The 20855-nt window shown below is 36.1% G+C and overlaps 1 protein-coding gene across 2 annotated transcripts in view; it reads right to left on the bottom strand.

The window, feature by feature from the left end:
- Positions 1–2499: 2499 nt before the first annotated feature.
- The window catches only part of LOC106063192 (tumor necrosis factor ligand superfamily member 6-like), an 18699-nt gene continuing 343 nt past the window's right edge, over positions 2500–20855 (bottom strand). For both annotated transcript variants that reach the window (XM_056011771.1, XM_056011772.1), the window contains exons 2-9: positions 20027–20202; positions 16610–16739; positions 16374–16445; positions 12227–12245; positions 9640–9717; positions 8015–8229; positions 6892–7012; positions 2500–2857 (exon numbers count right to left, since the gene is read on the bottom strand). In XM_056011771.1, coding sequence (XP_055867746.1) covers positions 2691–2857; positions 6892–7012; positions 8015–8229; positions 9640–9717; positions 12227–12245; positions 16374–16445; positions 16610–16739; positions 20027–20034 — 810 coding nt within the window. In that variant the 5' untranslated portion in view covers positions 20035–20202 and the 3' untranslated portion in view covers positions 2500–2690. The remainder of the gene's footprint in view (positions 2858–6891; positions 7013–8014; positions 8230–9639; positions 9718–12226; positions 12246–16373; positions 16446–16609; positions 16740–20026; positions 20203–20855) is intronic.

Here is a 20855-nt window from a genome sequence, read left to right as displayed (position 1 = left end):
ATCTAGAGTCTAGATCTAAGTCACAAAATTCGTGGACTTTTCACGGCTGTGAGTGAATTATCTTCACTAGATCTAAATTTAAGACACTAAAATTCGCGACTTTTCAATGCTGTGTGAGAATTATCTTCACCTATCTAGGCCTACTGTAAATTTAGACTCTAGATTTAAGTCACTAAATTCGCGGATTTTTCGCGGCTGTGTGACAGTTATCTTCACTGAAACTACATTAAATCAAGACTTTAGATCTAAGTCACAAAATTTCGCGGACTTTTCACGGATGTGTGACAATTATCTTCCCTTAATCTACCGTAAATCTAGACTCTAGATCTAAGTCACTAAAATTCGCGGACTTTTCACAGCTATGTGAGAATTATCTTCACCGAATCTACCGTAAATCCAGACTCTAGATCTAATTTAAGTCACTAAAATTTGCGAGTTTTTCTAGGCATCACTACATTCTAGAGCTAGTGATTTAGCGTAAATCTACAATCTAGCGTATTTCTAGACTAATCTAGACATTCGATGTATCGAGATCATTAAATTGACTCAAATTCACGAAGTTTTCAAGTTAGGTGTGAATTATCTTCACTAGATCTAAATCTAGATACTATTTCTACCTAGAGTCTAGATAATTTACGCAAAAACACTCTGTTACAACAAGATTTTAGGTGAGGGAGGGCCCTTCAGAAAAATAATCATTATAATGCCAGGTGAAATGCCCTTGCTTTGAGCCAAGGCCATCTTCAATCACGAGAACACGCTTCACAAGTGGGTGAAAGGCGGTGTAGACGCGTCACTGGTCAGCTTATTGACACAGCCAGCCCGTAAATCAACATGCTCAGTGAAAAAGCAATCCGATAACGATACTAATCTATAAATAGATTAAATCTATCTATTGTCACGGAGCAGTATACACATTCTGCGCAAACTCGGTAATGCGACGACCCATCCGTAGCAACGGTGCCGAATTTTTTTATACCTATTTTTTTCGATCGGCGTAATTCCAGGACATTCAAGGTAGGGGCGATACATGCAATCGCCTTCCGCCCATCGGACAAACCAATATTTTTTTTTCATTTTGTATAATAGTTAAGAAATTACAAAATAAAAAAAAATCTGTCACTAATATAATTTATATATGCTATAAATTAAATTCGTATATCGAGTCGCCCTAAGCCCTATTCTTTAATGCCAAATGCAATCATTAGCAGAAATTATAAAAAGGAGCGATTAATGTTTTCACTCTACCACCCCTCCCCTTTCCAGACGAAAACATGATGTTTTAAATCAGAATAGTCAAATATGGCGACAGAGTATATGTAGTTTCACATGAATTTATCATAGTTTTTTAAAGAAAGACTTTGCTTTGAAAAATTTATAATTTATACTAAATTTTTAAGTAAAAGTTTAACGATTGAGATGAGTTCTGAACCCAAATATTCTTTTCCTAGTCGCCCTTTTCCAACCTTTACTCAATGTAATATTTTTCTTGTTAAATAAATGTTGTGACTATAGCTCACAATTTATGCTTGAATCCTAAGAATGCAAAAAAAAAAAAAAAAAAAAAAAAAATTATAGTAGAATATAATTAGTCCACTTAATTTCTACTCCCACTTCCGAAATTTTTTCTTTAGAGCTTTGAACAACAATTCTGTAACAAAACAAAGTAACAAACATGCCTGTTGAACAAAATGTATCACTTACAAATGAGCTTTTTTAAAAAATATTATTTTTCGAATATTTTTTTTTTCGGCTGCGATCCTAAAAGCCTTAATCTAAATCTGTGGGATATCTTCAAATCGTTTTATTTGCAATGTAGTATGGGCCTATACATTCATATTAGAATATTTTTCAAGTAAAACATTATTTAAAAGGTATTTTTTTAATAGGATGAATAATGCGCTGTAGATGTCAGGAGAATGCCTTTCTGCAGTGAAAAATGCAAGAAAACGCTTATGGTGTCGGGGCGTTTCCACGAACCCCACTGACGAATAATGAGCGGTAGATGTCAGGAGAATACATTTCTGCAGTGAAAAATGAAAGAAAAACGCTTTTGGTGTCCCTATTTGGAGGCTTACAGGGCTCCCCCAGACCCCCAAGCTATCAAGAGAAAGACCTCAACATGACTGTTTTTTTGTTGTTGTAGTTGTTTTTTCGCCGAAAGTTGAGAAACACTGCTTTTTTTTTAAAAAAAATTCTCATATACATATATATATATATAGATAGATAGATGTGAGCCAGTCATGCATCTTAATTCTTCTCTCTATGGTAAAGTCCTACAGCCACCTGATATCCAATGGCGATGGATTTCCATCACTTTAGATCTGGTCATCAAGGAAGAAAGGCGTGCTCTGAAGCTGGGGCAGCCATTGCTTGCACACTTACAACACAGTCTGTCCTCTTTAATTACGAGGTCACTCCTTTTTCTAACAAATTATAAGTACACTATTCTTACAATAAAGTAAGTGGTATGTAAAAATAGAAGCATGAACCAAAATACACTATAAATTCCATTTTTTATTGTATTAATTTCATAATTTCATTGTCTATTAAAAACTGAACATCCAATCATGATTTACAGAAGAGGAATATAGCGTCTCAATTCACATTGTGAAATTGTTTATAAAGAGAAGGATGAATCTTTCTAAAAAAAAAAGAATATATATATATCCAGGGAGTCATCTATGGCATTAGAATTCTTCGTTGTCTATAACATTGGTGAGTTGCTCTTTGAAACGTTTATTTTCGACCAATCTATGTGCTCCTAAATAGCTGGACGTTTTATCAAAGTTGACAACGCTGTCATCAGAGACTTCAACAAACAATGTGTCGTTAACATTAAGTAGAAAATTTCTGCCTAAAAGAATAAAAATAAATTATCTCTATCTATCTATCTATCTATCTATCTATCTATCTCTATCTATCTATCTATCTATCTATCTATCTATCTATCTATCTATCTATCTATCTATCTAACTATCTGTCTGTCTGTCTATCTATCTATCTATCTATCTATCTATCTATCTATCTATCTATCTATCTATCTATCTATCTATCTATCTATCTATCTATCTATCTATCTATCTGTCTATCTAACTATCTGTCTGTCTATCTTTCTGACTATCTATCTATCTATCTATCTATCTATCTATCTATCTATCTATCTATCTATCTATCTATCTATCTGTCTATCTAACTATCTGTCTGTCTGTCTGTCTGTCTATCTTTCTGACTATCTATCTATCTATCTATCTATCTATCTATCTATCTATCTATCTATCTATCTATCTATCTATCTATCTATCTATCTATCTCTCTATCTATCTATCTACCTATCTATCTATCTATCTATCTATCTATCTATCTATCTATCTATCTCTATCTATCTATCTATCTATCTATCTATCTATCTATCTATCTATCTATCTATCTATCTATCTATCTATCTATCTATCTATCTATCTATCTATCTATCTACCTATCTATCTATCTATCTATCTATCTCTCCTAAAAGAATTAAAATAATATATCTCTGTCCATCAATCTATCTATCTAGCTTAGCGTATCTAATACAGACGTTACTTCAAAAAAGAAGATGATTACGTCCTACGCCTCATACATCTAGTCATGCATGTTAAGCAATGACTTAAATTCTGCCAAGTCAGTGGTTTTCCTGTCTGGCTCAGGCAACCCATTCCATGCTCTAATAGCACTAGGGAAGAAGGAGCATTTGTACTCATTTGTCCTAGCATATAGAACGAGGAATGTGACTTTATCTTTGTGTCTTTCAGAGTATTTTATTAGATTTTGTATTTGAAGATTATAGTTCAGTGTCTTATGTATAATTGCTACTTTACTTTTGAGTCTTCTCTCCTGAAGGCTTTCTAAATTTAGTGATTTTATTAAAGGTGTTACTCTAATCAAATGCGAATATTCGTTTGTTATGAATCTCACTGCTTTATTTTGTGTCTGTTCCAGTTTCTTAATGTTTTCTTGAGTTGAGGGGTCCCAAACAGAGGATGCATTTTCTATTATTGGCCTAACCCTATTATTGGCCTAACCAAGGTTAAGTAACAGTTTTGTTTTATGATCTTATTTGATTTCTAGAAATTTATCTTAATAAACTCTAATGCTTTGCTTGATTATTTGATAGTTTCATCAATATGGAAATTCCATGACAGTTTTTCGTTTATTATAACACCTAGGTATTTTGCTTTTTTAGTCTGTGTTACTGGTTTACCATGAATAAGACAAGTAGACAGGTAAAAAATACAAAACATGAAAAAGTTGCTAGTCATAAAAAAAAAGGATTTATTGGGTATAGTCACCCTCGCCGTGGTAAAATGAATACAGCCTGATAACTTAGCCTAGGTCACGTGCCCAGGTGTCACTAAGATAAGTATTGTCTTCCCATTCCTCTCCATCCCTCAACTTTTAAGTGAGTCAGTAAGCTCTGGAACCAATCTCCCAACACCCCTGTCTCACTCTCTCTCTCTCTCTATATATATATATATATATATATATAAAGGCACAAACAGGGAGTGGAGACGACGTAGGTCCAGTAACATACGGAAACTACAGCGACAATAGATGCTGGTCGAATGGACAGTGCCTACACTGGTCTGCTTCTTTATGCGCGGACACTAGGTGCCATCTAGGGGGGAAGGGTCACGTGGATATCGGGGTGGCCGGTGTTTCCTGGAAAGGTATCCACTCCACTACATATATATATATATATACAATTGCGGGACCCTAAGCCGGATGGATTGTGCGCAGTCCCAGTCTGGGTAGAGATAAGGATAATAAGTGAAAATTAAGATTTTGTATTCGAAAATAAATTCGTCTTTGCATTTTAATCATTTAATCAAGTAAACTATTAAATTAAATAAAGTATTGGAACTTTTGGTTCAAATTCGTCCTATTCTTATTAAATGAATGCTGACAATGACGTTTTTTTTTTTATTATCGCGTGTTGGATTGGCATTTTTCTTGTTGTGTGACACCCCAAAATGACAATTGTGTCTATTTTGTCTATTTTTTTAAATTATTAATTCAGGCGATTTTAAATGGAAATGGAAAATCAGGAGGTCGCTGAAAAAAAAAGTTATAACGTTTAATGATTTACACATAGACTTAACTCGGGGTCTATGAAAGTGCGGGGCCCACTGTGGCCGCATAGGTTGAGTGGCAAAAGGCCGGCCCTGTCGGTATCCACAACTGCCCCTTGTAAAATGTTTTACTTAATTCGGATGTTCCTTCAGAGTTGAAGATAATTACTTCCTAGTCAAAACCTCCCGCAGGACGACGGGGGATGGGAGCGGGCAGGGTTTGAACCCGGGACCATCGATAAGTCCGAACGACAGTCCAGCGTGCAAACCGCACGACCAGGCAGCCATCCCTTGGCCACTTGCCCTTCTGATCGATGAACTTGTGAAATCAGGAAGTGGTTTCCGCCAAGAAATGTGTTTAATGTGAAGATGTATGCAGCGTTAGTGGGCGTTACCTCAAAAGTAGGGCCAACATAAACTCAAAGATTTTTTTTTAAATGTTAAAAAAACATTCAATCTAAATATAAAACAAGATACATAAACAAATATTTTTTACAAAGCTCATATCAACTCATTTTGTCTGTCTGTCTCTCTGTCCAAAAGTTTCTGCACGCTATTTCTCCGACACCCAATCTTGGATCAAGCGGAAATTTTGTACAATTATTTCTTTCACCGGACAACACAATAATCAATGAACTATTGGTAATAAATTGCTGTGTTGGTATCTCAAACAAGGGAAAGAAATAGTACTTGACTAAAGTGGTGGTATACGCTGAATTCGGCTAGTTCTTTAAATTCATTCCTCCTTCGTGAAGCAGATGAGCTGATATTTCTTGATCTATTTTATTTCATTATTGCCAGGTGTCTTCCCAGTGAGCTTTACACAGTCATGTTCTTCTGAAAACGTTTTATCTGAGGGTTTTTACTAAAGACGGTGCACAAAAATGCTCATGTTCGACTATTGATTTATTCAAGTCTTTACCGAGTACAACGAAACATTTGAGTCGAGTGCGAGAATCCCCGCTGAAGCTTTACTGAAGCTGGAAATGACGCAAAGCAAATTTAATTTTACGATGATTATATTTTGAAACATTATAATGGGTCTAACCAGAGATTTTCACTGCATGGCCACTCAAGTTTGTTTTGTGTTTTTTTTTCACCAAAGATCTACGTAAACTGTCACATTTCTAGACAAAAGTGTTGGAGCCGATTTCGAACTCCATGGCCAGCCACACCCTGAACCCATGAAGATTTTGCAAGCTAATGAGACGAATTTCAATAACGAATCATACTTTCAACGAGTGGCGCTAGTATTTGGGGGTGCCCGGGGGCTCGACCTCTTTAGGGGCATAATGTGTAATATTTAATGTAAAAAGAATTGGATACTCATTTGGGGGGAACCCATGAAGCGGGGGCCCGACCCCCCACCATAGCTACGCCACTACTTTCAACTACATGTATTAGGTTTCACTTTAACAATTAATGCATAAATTATGAAGGACATGTAATAGAAAGATGAAATTTGGCAGACTTATTTTGCACTAAAATAAACCTATAACCAATCCTTTTGTAGCCCAGTAATAAGTCACCAAAAAGAGAGGTTGGGGGGGGGGGGTCAAAACGTCGATTATAATGGACGCTATGCTTGAGAGTCACCAATGTTTTTACATTTAGATGCAAAGGTTATAATAGTATTTATGAAGCTCAAATAATAATAATAATAATAAATGTAATCATTTGATTTAAAATGCGATTTTGTTCTGATTCTATTTTTTTTTTGAATAACAACATCGTCAGACTCCCTTAGAAAACATTCGATGTAAACTGATTGTAAGCTGATTACCTGAGAAAGAAGACTTCTCAAATTCACTACAGCTTCTTAGGCACGTGACTACACCACTGAACAGAACTGTTTGCAAGTGAGGGAAAAGGCCAGACTTCGTGGAAACTTGCCATTTCATGTCCTAAGAAACAAGTTAAAGACTATAGTGTCTCTTTCTCTTTTCTCCCTCTCTCTCTCTCTCCTCTCTCTCTCTCTCTCTCTCTCTCTTAGTATCTAAGCCACACGAGCGCGTCAGATGATGGACGTAGTTGTCAGAGGCTATTTAAGACGGATGTCTTATAAGAGTATTTTATAGACAACGGGAGCTTATCCCCATCGACACCCTCTGGCGGGCCTGACCAAAGCCGATATTGACCATTTCGCGAACTGGCCATTATCGCTTAATAAACGTTGACCGATGAATGTGCGTTGTGATGTTTCTACTCAAACTTCTCATGTCCGAATGGACAGCGAACTTTCTCCCATCTATCGATGATTATTCTCTGGACGAAGTTTGTGTGCGCCCACTCTAAGACTTCTGGCTTGAACACGAGAATATCTCACGAAGTACTCACGCTTTAAATTCAAACCTTTAAATGTCCTTTGTAGTTTAGTCTTGTCCAGCGCCCCTCTTAAATGTCCTTTGTAGTTTAGTCTTGTCCAGCGCCCCTCTTGAATGTCCTTTGTAGTTTAGTCTTGTCCAGCGCCCCTCTTTTATCTTGCGCTTTTCTTTTTGATAAAAAAAGGGTGAATATGGCGCCCTGACACCAAGAAGAAGAACATCTATATCTCAGAATGCAAGAAAACGCTAGACTCCTTGACCGAGACCAATCGTAAGGCCCACAGGCAGCTACGCCGTAGGTCAGTGTTGATAACCCCTCTGTTGGATCGTACAACTCTTCCCAAAATCCCCCAGCTGGCTAATGGGAAACTAAACGTATTTTTTTTTTGTCTGGGGAGGGCGGGGGAGCTTATATGCAAACTTTGAGAAGCCCTGACTTAAAGAGTTATTCATTTTGATATAGACGAGTCTTTTTGAAACGCAATACTATTGTTTTAGGTGAAACGTGGAAAACAGATATATCCTATATCCTATATCCTATATCTAATGTTCTATCTTTAAAAAACTGTATGTTAGACCTACCAATGGCGGTGTCATATTCATGGCACAATGGGAGATGTGCGGCTTAAAGTAGACACATGCGTAGACATAGTACAGGCCAGAGTATTTCAAGGTCAAGCATTCGGAAGTGACGATAATGTTTTCGGCGTGCTCGTAATCCTTGTCAAGATATAAATTTAATGCCAGAGGACGGTTGCAAGTCTCTTCACTACTGGACACATCGTTTCTGGGTTTGTCTGAAATAAGATCTTATAATTTAATCTCTTAAAGAGTGATGCCACGGGAGATACTATTTCTTTTTTCAATTCTTTAAATGCATTAATCTGTAGGCCCACTTTTGTGCATGTGTATCAACAATTTTTTTTTAGAGAAGTTGCAAGACGAAAAGATCGTTTCCCGAGACGTAAGGTACGACAGACAGACTGCCGAATGCATAAAAGTAAAATAAACACACCAACAAGTAAAATATTTTCTAAAAAATATTTAAAAAAAAACAATAAAGCTTATCTTAGAGAAAGAGCTTCGCAATTACAACTATATCTATAAATAATGTAGAAGTTATTTCCTTTATTCGATATAAAAAAATAATTAATTGACTAATTCGTTAATTTTTAAAAATTGATTCATGTTTTGTTAGGTGCAATAAATAATAGTTTAAAGTTTTAGCTTGATCCGAGAATGGGTGTTGGGATTTGTTCAAGTAGGCTTGTAAGCCTAGAGTTCAAAGTACCGTCTGCTTAACTCTTTTGATAATCTGACGGAGAATAACGTGTTCAATTATCTAAAGGCGCAAGACCCTACATATTTAGCCTTTTCTGTGAATACCGAAGGATTAATTGACTTGGTTGGTAGCAAGCAAAATAATTGTTTACCAATTAATTCAATATTTGGTTCATTCATGTCTTGCCTTTGCCAATGGATAATTGTGCAAAGCTTCAACATGATCCGATAAAGGGTTTTGGAGAAATAACGTGTACAACCTTTTTACCAGACAGACAGACAGACATACAGACAGAGTTAATATTATCTTTATTAAAAACACTTTAATTCCCATCTTAGTAAAGTCGATATTTCCTTTAAGGGCTTTTTCGCTTTCTTTTTTCTAGTTAGACTTTTTAGTTTTTTTCGACGGAATACGGAATAGATTTTGCAAACATAAACACACTTCCTGGTCCCACCTCTCTTTCTCCCAAAATAAAGCCAAAATATTGGGGGCTTGTAGAGAATAATTTAGTGTATTGACTAGTCAGACTTAGGGGCCTATAAAAAGGTGTTGTTGCTCATTTTCTGAAATATAGTTTTGTTTTAGTAAAATAATGTATTCGCCTTCCCCAGTCCACTCGCGCACAAAGATACGATTCTTACGTAACACGAGCATAAGGTTTAATTAAATCAAATACCTCGTCAAGTGGTAAAGTGTTACTCCTACAGACACATGCACTCACCATGTCCATGTATCTTTCATTTACTCTCCTCTCTCTTGCCCCTATCTCCTCTCTGTTCCAATTACTACCCCTCTCATCCCTCTTTCTCTCTTGATCCTCCCTTTCTCTCCCAGTCTCTCTTCCTATCCCCCTCAAACTCCTCTTCTTTTCTCTCTCAGTCTCTCTTCCTCTTACATACATTTGACAACATGAACCACTTACTAAGGTCGGGATGGCACCCAGAGTTGTTCAAACCATACGGTCGTAGAGTCACGTGAGCTGACACCACTCTCCGATTGCCGAATATAAGAAATAGATAAATTCGAAATTGTAGACATTTTTAGAACTAAAAATAGTCTATCTATCTATCTATCTATCTATCTATCTATCTATCTATCTATCTATCTATCTATCTATCTATCTATCTATCTATCTATCTATCTATCTATCTATCTATCTATCTCTCTTTCTATATATATAATATGTATCCTCCTTCGTGATCGAAGATGAATACATTCTCATTTCCTATGGACTCGAAGATGACTGTAAAGTCCAATCTTCGCTTTAAAAAGCCGGCCGCATACGTGGCATGAGTGGGTTAGGTCAGTTGCAGATAGGCCTGCTTCTTCTCTCATCTTTTTGTTGGTTCAGCGCTCTTTTACCCAGGCCACTTTTCTTGCTTCACATCTTGAGACTCCGAGACTCACAGCTTCATGCCATGAGGAGCGATCGAGAGCTAGTGCTTTCCAGCTGTGAATGTCGATATAGCATTCCTTGAAGAAGCTCTTGATGGTGTCTTTGTAGCGCTTGTATTGGCCTCCCTGGGAGCGCTTTCCTGCACACAACTCCCCGTACAGAAGTCGTTTGGGAAGGCTATTGTCTGGCATGCGGACTACATGTCCCGCCGATCGAAGTTGGGACTTTTTTAATATATATATATATATATCTACCATAGATTTATTACCATATCGGTTGCCGTTTACTTTAAAAGTGATAAAACAGTCGTCTACTTTAGTAATAATCAGATTAAAAGTGTTTTTTTTTTTAATTTAAATCATCTAAAACTTTATATTATAACGACGTGACAGGCACTTCTTTTTTTTTTTTTTACTTTTTTTTTTTTTTGGGGGGGGGGGAGGGCCAAAAGATTTGTTGGCGGAAAAGAGACTACAAATACTATAGTATAATACTGTGGTCGATTCCGATATACACGCGCAGAGTAGGTGCCAACAAGAACTACTGTTTCTTTACGAACTTTGTTTATTGAAAAATACATTTGCAAACAAGATTTTTGAAACAAACTGCATCACAGTAGGTCCATAGATACTCAGCATCGGAAGCATAAAAGATTAAAGTCAAGTCAACGTTTAAAGATTTAATCCAGAGTTAACTGTCAGGTGATGTATGTAGACAGCACTTGAAAGTAAGAAAAATTTAACGAAAAATAAAAAAAAGTACTGACACGTTTCTCAATATTGCAGGAAAAAGCTCCCTTTTTCAATGAAAAAAATGGATTGATTACCCGTAATTGATTAACCTATTGGTTATTTTTTTTTATTCATTTATTGTCATCGACTATGGATGCTTATGCAAAATTTTAACTTGATCCGAAAATAGGAAGTGGGAGAAAAAAAACGTGTCCGAAACGTAAAAAGGGAAATAACTCAAAATGTACAGCCACATCATTTCAAAAGTAGCATTTATTCCCTTGTTTGATACCAAACACGGTTTGTGGTCGCGCTTGGTTTCCGAGCCTGGGGTGCTGGGTTTGCGAATCTCCATGAAGACTGGGATTTTGAATTTCGGGATTTAAAGGGCGCCCCTTACTCCACACAACCCAAATGGGTACCTGACTTTAGTTGGGGAAAGTAAAGGTTGTTGTGCTGGCCACATGACACCCTGCTCGTTAACCTTTGGTCAAAGAAACAGATGGCTTAACATTATCTGCCCTAGAGACCACCTAGTCTGAAAGGGGAATTTTCACTTTTACATGTAATAATTAGCATTTATTGACTTTTGAGTCTACTCCCTGAAGGCTTTCTAAATTTAGTGATCTTACTAAAGGTGTTACTCTAGTCAAATGTAAATCTTCGTTTGTTTTGAATCTCACTGCTCTATTTTGTGTCTGTTCCAGTGTCTTAATGTTTTCTTGAGTTGAGGTGTCCCAAACAGATTGATCGAATAGAAAATTGAAAATCGGATTACGTTAGTGTCTATATTATTAGGACTACAATAGTGTCTATAGTATTTGGCTTATCCTGGCCATCATAGGCAGGGGCGGACTGGATTTCAAAATTGGCCCAATCATTTCTATACAGTAATTTCGTAAATTGTATATCATATGATGGGTCTCCAATTATAGGCCTATCTGTTCTCAAAATCATTATGTTTTTTTTTATGACGTATCGATAACTGTATGCATGCTCTATAACACTCTATATCTTAAAAAGAAATATAGGACTTATGTTGCTTTTGAATCGCCCTAAAGAATGAAACCTACTAATAGCACTGTCTACGGATGTAGGCTATTACATTATTTTTGAAAATGTGTGAGATTAAATTAGTATTACACTGTCGTCTGTAAAAGATGTATTTAACTTGACGCTCATTTAGCCCCTTATATAAGAGAATATTATAAAACCTTTAACAATTTTATGCGTGCCATAGTGGCATTCATGAGGCCCTTTAGGCCCATTTGAGTACCAGCCCACCGGGCATTAGCCCAAATGCCCATATAGCCAGTCCGCCCCTGGTCGTAGGTTAAAACTTACAGCAATGTTATTATAAACAGTATTTAATGAACACATACTTGGAGTGACGTCAGCTTCCTGTAATATAAATGGTTAAAACAAAGGAAAACAAAGTTACAAAGACAGTTTGTGTGGAAACACAAACTCAAAATCGGCCCCCGAATTGGTCTACCCAGGCAGGAAAAAGGGCAGGTTTCGATATTTTCAGAAAGAATATCATAATGAAATTCTATCAAAGGCGAATGACAGAGAAGAATAGAGAAAGAAGGTTAACAGATCTTGTGTGGTGCCCCAAAAGTCCAGCAGACCAAGGGATAGGTGAAAGTGAATGTGAAGTTCGATGTGAACCTGGCCTAACTGATGTCTTATAATGAGTATCTAATTGATCTAATCGTTTTGTAAAGGGTCATTCTCTTATCCAAAGCCTCAAGAAAAAAACATTTCCTTAAAAAAAATTCCTTTAGTTTTGTGCTTCATGGTGCTACGAAAAAAAAGTTTTCTTTAGTTATGTGCACTAGAGTATGTGTACTGGACTGTAGTTCACGCGATAATATGAAAAACTACTTATTAATTGTTGTTTTAAATTATGTCCAACTTATTTACATAGAAAATAGTTTTTTTCTCTTTAAAAATAGTTATCATTTATTTTTGTAAATGTAGTATTTAATATGACAGAACTTACACAACTTAGCAATAAAATTTTTAAAAATTAATATTTTTTTTATCAAAGTCCTAAAACCATTTGCATAAATGTGTTTAAAAATGGTAAAAGTAAGTTTCCCTTACTAAAAATCCTCCAGTATTTGTTACTATTAATAGTGAAAAGTTGTAAAAAATGGTGTATTTTTATGAAAAAACTGCTTGCATAAATGATTTTAAAAATTAGATTTTTCGCTTTCAGAAAAGAAAAAAGTAGCCTTTGCATCAGAGCTTTGAATGATTTAAAATATCATGATGTGCTATTTTCATTTTCTCTTCTAGTTTCTGAGAACTAAATGAGACGGACAGACGGACAGACAGGCCACACAAAACTAACAGCGTCTTTTCCCCTTTCGGGGTCCACTAAAAATTGCTTAAAACAAGAAAAACATTTAAAAAAAAACCATTTTGTTAAAAGATAATACCCTATTATATAATAAAATAATAATAGATAGAACGGGTATCGAACTCATAATTTAGACACCGTAAGCCCCTTGTACGAACGATGCTACCAGGACCGGCCTTAGGCATAGGCAAACCAGGCAGTCGCTTAGGGTCTCCGATTGGTGCGGGGACCTCGCACAGAACAAAGTAAAATGTTAAGAGAAAAAAAATTGCGAAAGGTTGATCAAATCTCCAGCATAGCAGAACTCTATGCTTCTATATCTACTAGCCTAGCTCTAAGTCTCTATTATGTGTCATGGTTTATTGACGAGTGTTAAGATCTACTGGTTAGTCTACATTTGTTAACCCTGAAAGTGCTGAGCTTTTTTACACGAGTGCATACAAAATGGAATTACAATTCTAATGTTTAGAGGCTAAACTACCACACGCGCCGAAAGGGTTAAAAAAGGTAGACGACCTTTGTTTCTTCCTTTTGGTGAATGTCAGAAACGTTATTTCTAGTCTGGTGATCATGAATCGTCCATAAAGCCCATTTGTGCTATCGGTGCTCTATGAATTTAACTTATTTGTTGATTTAGGTGGAAATACATTACGTGTTTTTCGGTCTTATTTTTTTTTTCTATTTTATTTGGGGTCACCCTATTCACTTCGCCTACGGCCTCTCTATTCACTTCGCCTAGGGCCTCCAAGTACCTAGGGCTTCCCTTTAGGTCTGCGGGTATTGATAGATTATCTTATCTTTGGTTATATTTGTACCTATATATAGTCTATGGTAAATCTAATGTAGATTACGTCTAGATTCTAGATCTAGAAATAGATCTAGATATAGAAAAGATCTAAAGAGCTCTAAATCAGAAGCCTAGATCTATTAGTTCTAAATGCCTAAATAATGAAACTAACGACAGTACCTATAAACAAAGACTCAGTTATACAATGGTCTAATCATGTGTAGCACCGTTCGCATAAGGAGCTGGTTACTGTCACAGTAGGCCCTACTGTGTCAACATCACGATTTCGATACCCGGTTTGAGTTAAGTTTTAATTTAATTTTTTTTTAAGTTGTAGGCCTATAACGGAGGTATTGTCTTTTTTAAAATGAATTTCTTGTTTTAGAATTTATTTATTATCATACCTAACCTAGAACTTGTGCAATAATTAAACAAAAAATGAAAAAAGAAACAATTCAATGTTCAATTTTCTCGAAAGCACATTTACTGGATATAGAAAAAAAAAGTGTGTAGATTATCATGTCACTTGATCAAATTACGATGGTTGCATGGTCTTTCGTCCCAATAGCCCCGGAAAAAAAAAAGGGGGGGGGGTTGCGTGAATGTAACACTCTTCAATTTTGGAGGAACGTTTGAAATACGAGAAAGCGGAACAAATTGGGGGTGGAGAAAGAACCATGGTCGCCTCGCTAGGATGTTCAGCAGGGTTAGATTGACGGGTGACGTGATTCAATTATAAATGCACGGATTACAATCCCCTGATCCATGATGAGTAAAAATGCACTCAAGAAGACGGTTGGTTTTTGATTGGGATAAGGCTAAAAGCATTGCATTATAAAGAAACTTTGTAGGCTTATAATATTGTCTGACATCTTATTCATAGCCTTTATGACTAAGTAACTATTCCAACATTGCATTTTTAAATAATAACCAAAAAATAAAAATAAAAACAACTTCCTCAATACAAGTTGTGACAATTTCCCGTGACAATCAATGTTATGGCATGATTTGAAATTAGTCATTTGTTTTATAGAAAGGGTAAGTTTTGACTTAGAGACAATGACGCGACTAATAAAAACTAGACGAGGATATTAGGAAGAATAGCGAAATGTAAACACATGTAAACAGAATACTTTTGATGGCTTCAGAGTTTTATGAACGTAGAGATGTAGCTTGACGACACTAGACGATTCCCTTCGTTAGTATTCAATTTCTTCGACATTCGCTATCAGCGTCTTCTAACTTATCTTGTTGGCTTTTAGCCTGTGTTATTGGATTTCGATACTTGAGTGTTACCTCCGTTTGACTTAGCTGCATAATACACAGCGAGGAAGCGCCTAACACTATTAAGATGTTTCCAAGTTTTCAAGCTGTTTTTATTAGACGCACAAAACAGATTGGACATTGAACGCGACATAAAATGTAAGCACCATAGACATAAATAAATATAGACTGGAAGTAGGAAGTTATTTTTATTTGGGGGGAGTCAATATGTTTTATGTACTATATCTATGTGAAAAAAAAATGGCGGCGATTGAGCTATAAATTCTAGGACTAACATTTCAGCCAATATATACCTTTGATCTTTAGTTTTGAAAAGTGCAAAACTGCCATATTCCCAATATTTTGTCTTTGTTTTATAATCATAGACATAGGCAAATATATATAGGTTTGTGATGTGGATCTACACACTGATCTTTTCCCAAATATTTCCGATAATAATTTGTTCTTTATCGTCCAGTCTATATATATATGTCTATGGTAAGCACCTAAGAGGATGTACATTGAACGCGACATAAAATGTACGCACCTAACAGGATCGACATTGAATGCGACATAAAATGTATGGTATTTAGACTACGACTTTGATAGGAGCATAGAATAAATTAACTGCTAAGTCTTTAGAAGAGCAGCATCAAGCTCCAGACAGAAGACAAGACTGAATCTCCTATGTCTTATTATTAAATTCTTAAATTCAGACTCAGTTCATAGGTCAGAGGTTAGGAGTTGTTAATTTTTTTAAAAGAACTCCAGCGCAGGTCTTGTAATACCTTTTCGCACAAGAACCCAGACATTACTGCAAACACACATCCTCCTTGTGTCCTTATCTGTTGTAACTAGCTGCCCCACGTTATTTGCTGCGGATCTGAGACTGTACTAGACAAAAAGGCAGCTAACTCTTCTTGAACGCTTTCGCCAAAGATGTATGCGCTCCATCATGGACATACGTTGGCACGACCGCACGACAATCAGCGGTGTTCTTGCGAATGCCGGTATGGACAGTATAGAGGGATGGCTTATAGTTCCACAGCTATACCGGACAGGGAACGTATGGGGGACACATGCACGACAATAAGAGGACAAATAAACTTACTTGTGCCAACAGGGAGTCATTCTGTGCCGTCGAATAGCAAACTTTACCGACGATTTGCATAATGTCATTGTACTGAATGAAGAAGTAAGAAATGTTTAGAAATACAAACATGCTCTTCTCTTTTTCTAAAGCGTATTAGGATGAGGAAACAACTAAAAATTTGAATTTGGATTTCGTAATTTCGTAATAACTTAAGTATTATTTTTGTAACGATTTTTTAAATGTAAAAACTTCACCTTTAAGTTGGTAACTGGTTTATCTGGATTCTTGTTACCTAAGATTATTGCTAAAACGAGAGCAACCAATGACACAACAAATGCGACAGAAGAAATTGGCAGCAGAAGACGTTTTGTCTTTTTGAACATCCTACAATTAAATTGAGAACAAATTCATTATGAAAAATATGTCTGTGCTTAGTGGAATACAAGTTAACATTACATGGGCGTCTTACTGGGAGCTGAACACCAAAGTTTCTCTTAGAAAATATTTAAGGTATCCAGGACAAGAAAAATTGTTATTTTAATTCTGTAGTCAACCGTGTACGAGTCTGCCACGTTGACAGCGCAATAGTCATTGGCTTTTTTTTTTTTTACATTTTCCAGTAGCTGTCATCAGGGTTAACCCGTTGAATTCAGTTCAAATCAACAAGCTCGAGGCAATATATGCAGCTTTACTCGAATCCGAGATCCACGACCAAAATGCTAAACTCCGTGAATGCACGTATACCAGTATTCATTATATTAATGTTATGCAAGGTTATTATCGCCGAAAGTTGTAATAGTTTCAAGTGTCCCAAAAGAGATGATAATCGATTTTCGATGGAAAATAGGGGAATCGATACCGTTTCTGTAACTGGAGAGAAAATTGAAATATTGAAAACCTGGCACGATCTTAGATCAGTAACGGACCTAAGGGATGGCAAAGGGGGCAACCGCCCCAGGCCCCGTGTTTGAAAAGGGGGGGGGGGATACGCGATCGTAAATTTACTTGTCACCGCAATCCAGATCAGTTCTCATTAACTAGGACTTGTTTCTCAATATTTCGGAAGCCTTCCCGGCATCTGTATGATACCTATTACCATGCAGACTCTTAAAATGACATTTTAGGTTTCAAATACCGTTCAGTTTCGGTAAAGACAGCATCTTATGACCTATCGATTCTACAAGGATATAAGTTTTTAACAGTTCACCTTGGTAGACGGAAGCGACCAATTAACATCGAAATAAACGACATCCAATCGGATTTGAATGGAAAAAACGCGTAGTGATCAAGTTTGAACCAATTGCAAGGCTATAGTTATTTTAAGATGAAAGTGTCACAGGCCATTTATATTGTTATAACCTCCGCCATGCACACCGCCATTCAAGATAGTGCAGAAGGTGCGCACCATTAGTGACTAGACTGGGAAGGATGTTGACATTAGAAAGGAGAGAACGATTTCCGTCCAAGTCTAGAGCTAATAAAAATGCTGTGTTCAAGGCAGATGTCCTACATGTGTGTGATGTCCTCGTGTAAATAAACATCCGTATCTCGTTGAGTTGTCACCCTTAAGTTATTACAATATTGTTATAACATAAATACAACTTTTGATAAATAGATTATCACATAAACTCAGAGGCGGCCCACGTAGGATCCCTGTCGGATCCGCCTATTTGTTAAGAATATTCAAGATGTGATTTGCTTTTGATTGTCAAAAGTATTAATGTTTCAAAGATTCATTTGCCGTTGTAAAAAAAAATGTTTTTTTTTTGTAAATGTTTTACATGTTTCGGATGTTCCTTCAAAGTTAAGTATTGTAACGCTTTTGCTAGAAAATTAAATGTAGTGTAAGACAGAGGTGCGATTTTACATACATAGAGTTAAAATGTTTTTCATAAAAATCCGGAACAACCAATTTTCGTAAATGGGAAAATTACTTGTTTTATTTATTAGGAGAGGAATTTCAAACAGTTATTTGGCGATAGTAGATTTTTCATATAAAATTCGGAACAATTTTGCCAACGATTTGTAAGAAAATTAAAGTAATGTAGCTCGATTTCTATTTCAGCAAGAAAATTAAATGTAAAACAAGTCTAGAAGGTTATTTTCAATAATCGTTTCTTGTAAATTACTTTCTTATTTTAAAATCCGGAACAACCTATTGTCGATATTTTTGAAGAAAAAAAAAAGGCATTCGACATAAATTTGTTTTAAGATGAAAATACAGAACAGACCGACCAACAGAAAAAACGCATAAAAATAAGAGGCTTTTAATCTAATGGGGGGGGGGCGGCACTAGACACAAAATAAATAAAATCTGGTTATTTAAAAATTTTGAGGGCACTAGTTTAGTACCATGTCTTGCCTAGGCTGTCACGCTACTGCACGAAATTCGCTGCATGAAAAGTCCATTATAAAAAATGTTTGTGGTATTTACATACAAAGTGCATTCTTGGCCTTTATAAACAACAATAAATGTTTTCTTTTATTTTTAGCAGCTAGGCGACCAGAGAAAACCTAGTTAACTAATATTTAGCCTATTTTGGTGTGAAAATTTCTTGTACATTTTATAAATATATTTGACTACGTGATACTGAAAATAAAAAAAATAAATAAAAAAGAATAATATCTTTCTTTGTTAACATATTGTTACATTATCTCCCTTACATTTATGTACTGTTTTAGACTTGGTTTATTTTTATGAAAAAAATCACTTCCATAATTAATTTTATAAACTAAACGGTTTGCTTTCAGAAAACAAAAGTAGCCGTTGACCTAAACTTTGCGCGCCGCATCGCTTGGTGAAATAATATTTTTCATTTCTCTTCTAGTTTTTTAGATCTGAGTGTGACAGACGTACACATGGACATTTCGCACAAACCTAATAGTGGCTTTTCCCCTTACGGAGCCACTAAAAATCACCCTTTGGGACTGGAATGTGTGATTTTTACCTTCACACAAGAGATACAAGACACTTTATGAAAAGACAAACAGACACAAAACCTATTTTTTCCCTGGCAATCAAATCATTAAACACAATTCAACAATCTGAATCAAACATTTCAGATGTAAATTATGAGTGAGTCTGGTGTGAATGTATATTTTAGCTTTCTAACGTTTTAATGCTTTGTTTAGTGTGATGCACAGATTGTAAGACGAATTCCTTGACTGATAGGCCCTAATATGCCTAAAGATTATTATTCCTGTTATTATTATTTTTTTTAAATTATTATTATGTTAGATTCAGCTAGAAACAAAACGAGTATTCATTCTCTGGCGCTACCAGGGTCGAGTTTCGTAAAAGGGAAAAAAATCATCGTAGTCCCTTTATCAGTTTCCACTGATCAATTTTCTGGTGATGTGGCAGGCCTGCAGCAGTACCACCCTCTGACAGGCAACGAGAATGTTGCTGATAATGTTAAGGGCCTTGAAGGTATCTGTGAGGTCAGTTGTTATTTTCCCTTCGGTTGCTATAACAATGGTGTATATTGTTGTTTTAGATAACTTCCATAAACGCTTAATCTCCAAGCCTAGGTTCCCACGTTTTCGTTGTTTTTCCAGCTCAGTTTTTGTTAAATTATTAGATAGTGGTACGGCGATGTCAATAATGGTAGCGGCATTATTATTATTATTATTACTATTATTATTACTATTATTACCTATTAATTGCTTACCATGGCATGGTTCTCAAATGGTCTCTGTCAACTTTCACGTGTGACTAACACGAGAAGAGGCGAAACCGAGCAACTGACGCCTAAACCAGTAAGCTTCTGACAGGAGAGGCTCTGACACCAAACTTCTGTTGCCTTGAGACTGTATCCAAACACTGGAAAGGTTTCGGGAGTCAGACCTGAAGAAAAATCAGAAGCATGTGACTCTTAAGCAGCTAGCAGCTCAATAAGCCGCATCCTGAAGGATCTCTACTGATCCCAAACTGTGTCGGGTATTCGCTGTTCCATGTGAGACATCGGCTGCGTGAATAGGGGGCGGGGGGGGGGTGCTATATCTTTCTAACCGTAAAAAATGCCCAGGTTTTGATCTAGTCCTCTACGAGATGAACCATAGTTGACCTACCACTGAAGGAGGCCAACGTATTGCTTTATCTTTTCTCCTGGGTTATGATGCGCAGCATTCATTATGGGACAAGAACATACTGTAAAAAAAAAAAAAGGAAATAGTCTGGAGATCTAGATCTAGAGAAAGAGAGATGTCCTTCGCTTTGCCTGATAACTGATTCAAAGTGTTTGGTTAGTGCTGCACGCCTGGGGTTGCCTGACTGATATAAAGAATGTGTGAAGACATCGGCAAAACCAGACTGCTTGACCTCCGCTGTTTATTATAATTGTAAACGTCTCTCGTCTTATTTCATTATTAATAAACATTATTCATCTTTTCTTGCTAAGCTTGCTGACTTGCCTATCTTAAAGTGATTAGAATATTATATTTAAAACATGTCTTGAGAATCCATCAATAAACAGAAATAAAGATTATCTCTAAAATAAC

Source organism: Biomphalaria glabrata, chromosome 15 (genome assembly GCF_947242115.1).
Source record: "Biomphalaria glabrata chromosome 15, xgBioGlab47.1, whole genome shotgun sequence".
In the NCBI taxonomy this organism is placed as follows: Eukaryota; Metazoa; Mollusca; class Gastropoda; family Planorbidae; genus Biomphalaria; species Biomphalaria glabrata.
Note: the sequence above shows the minus strand (reverse complement) of the source record. Positions and strands in the feature narration are given on the sequence as shown.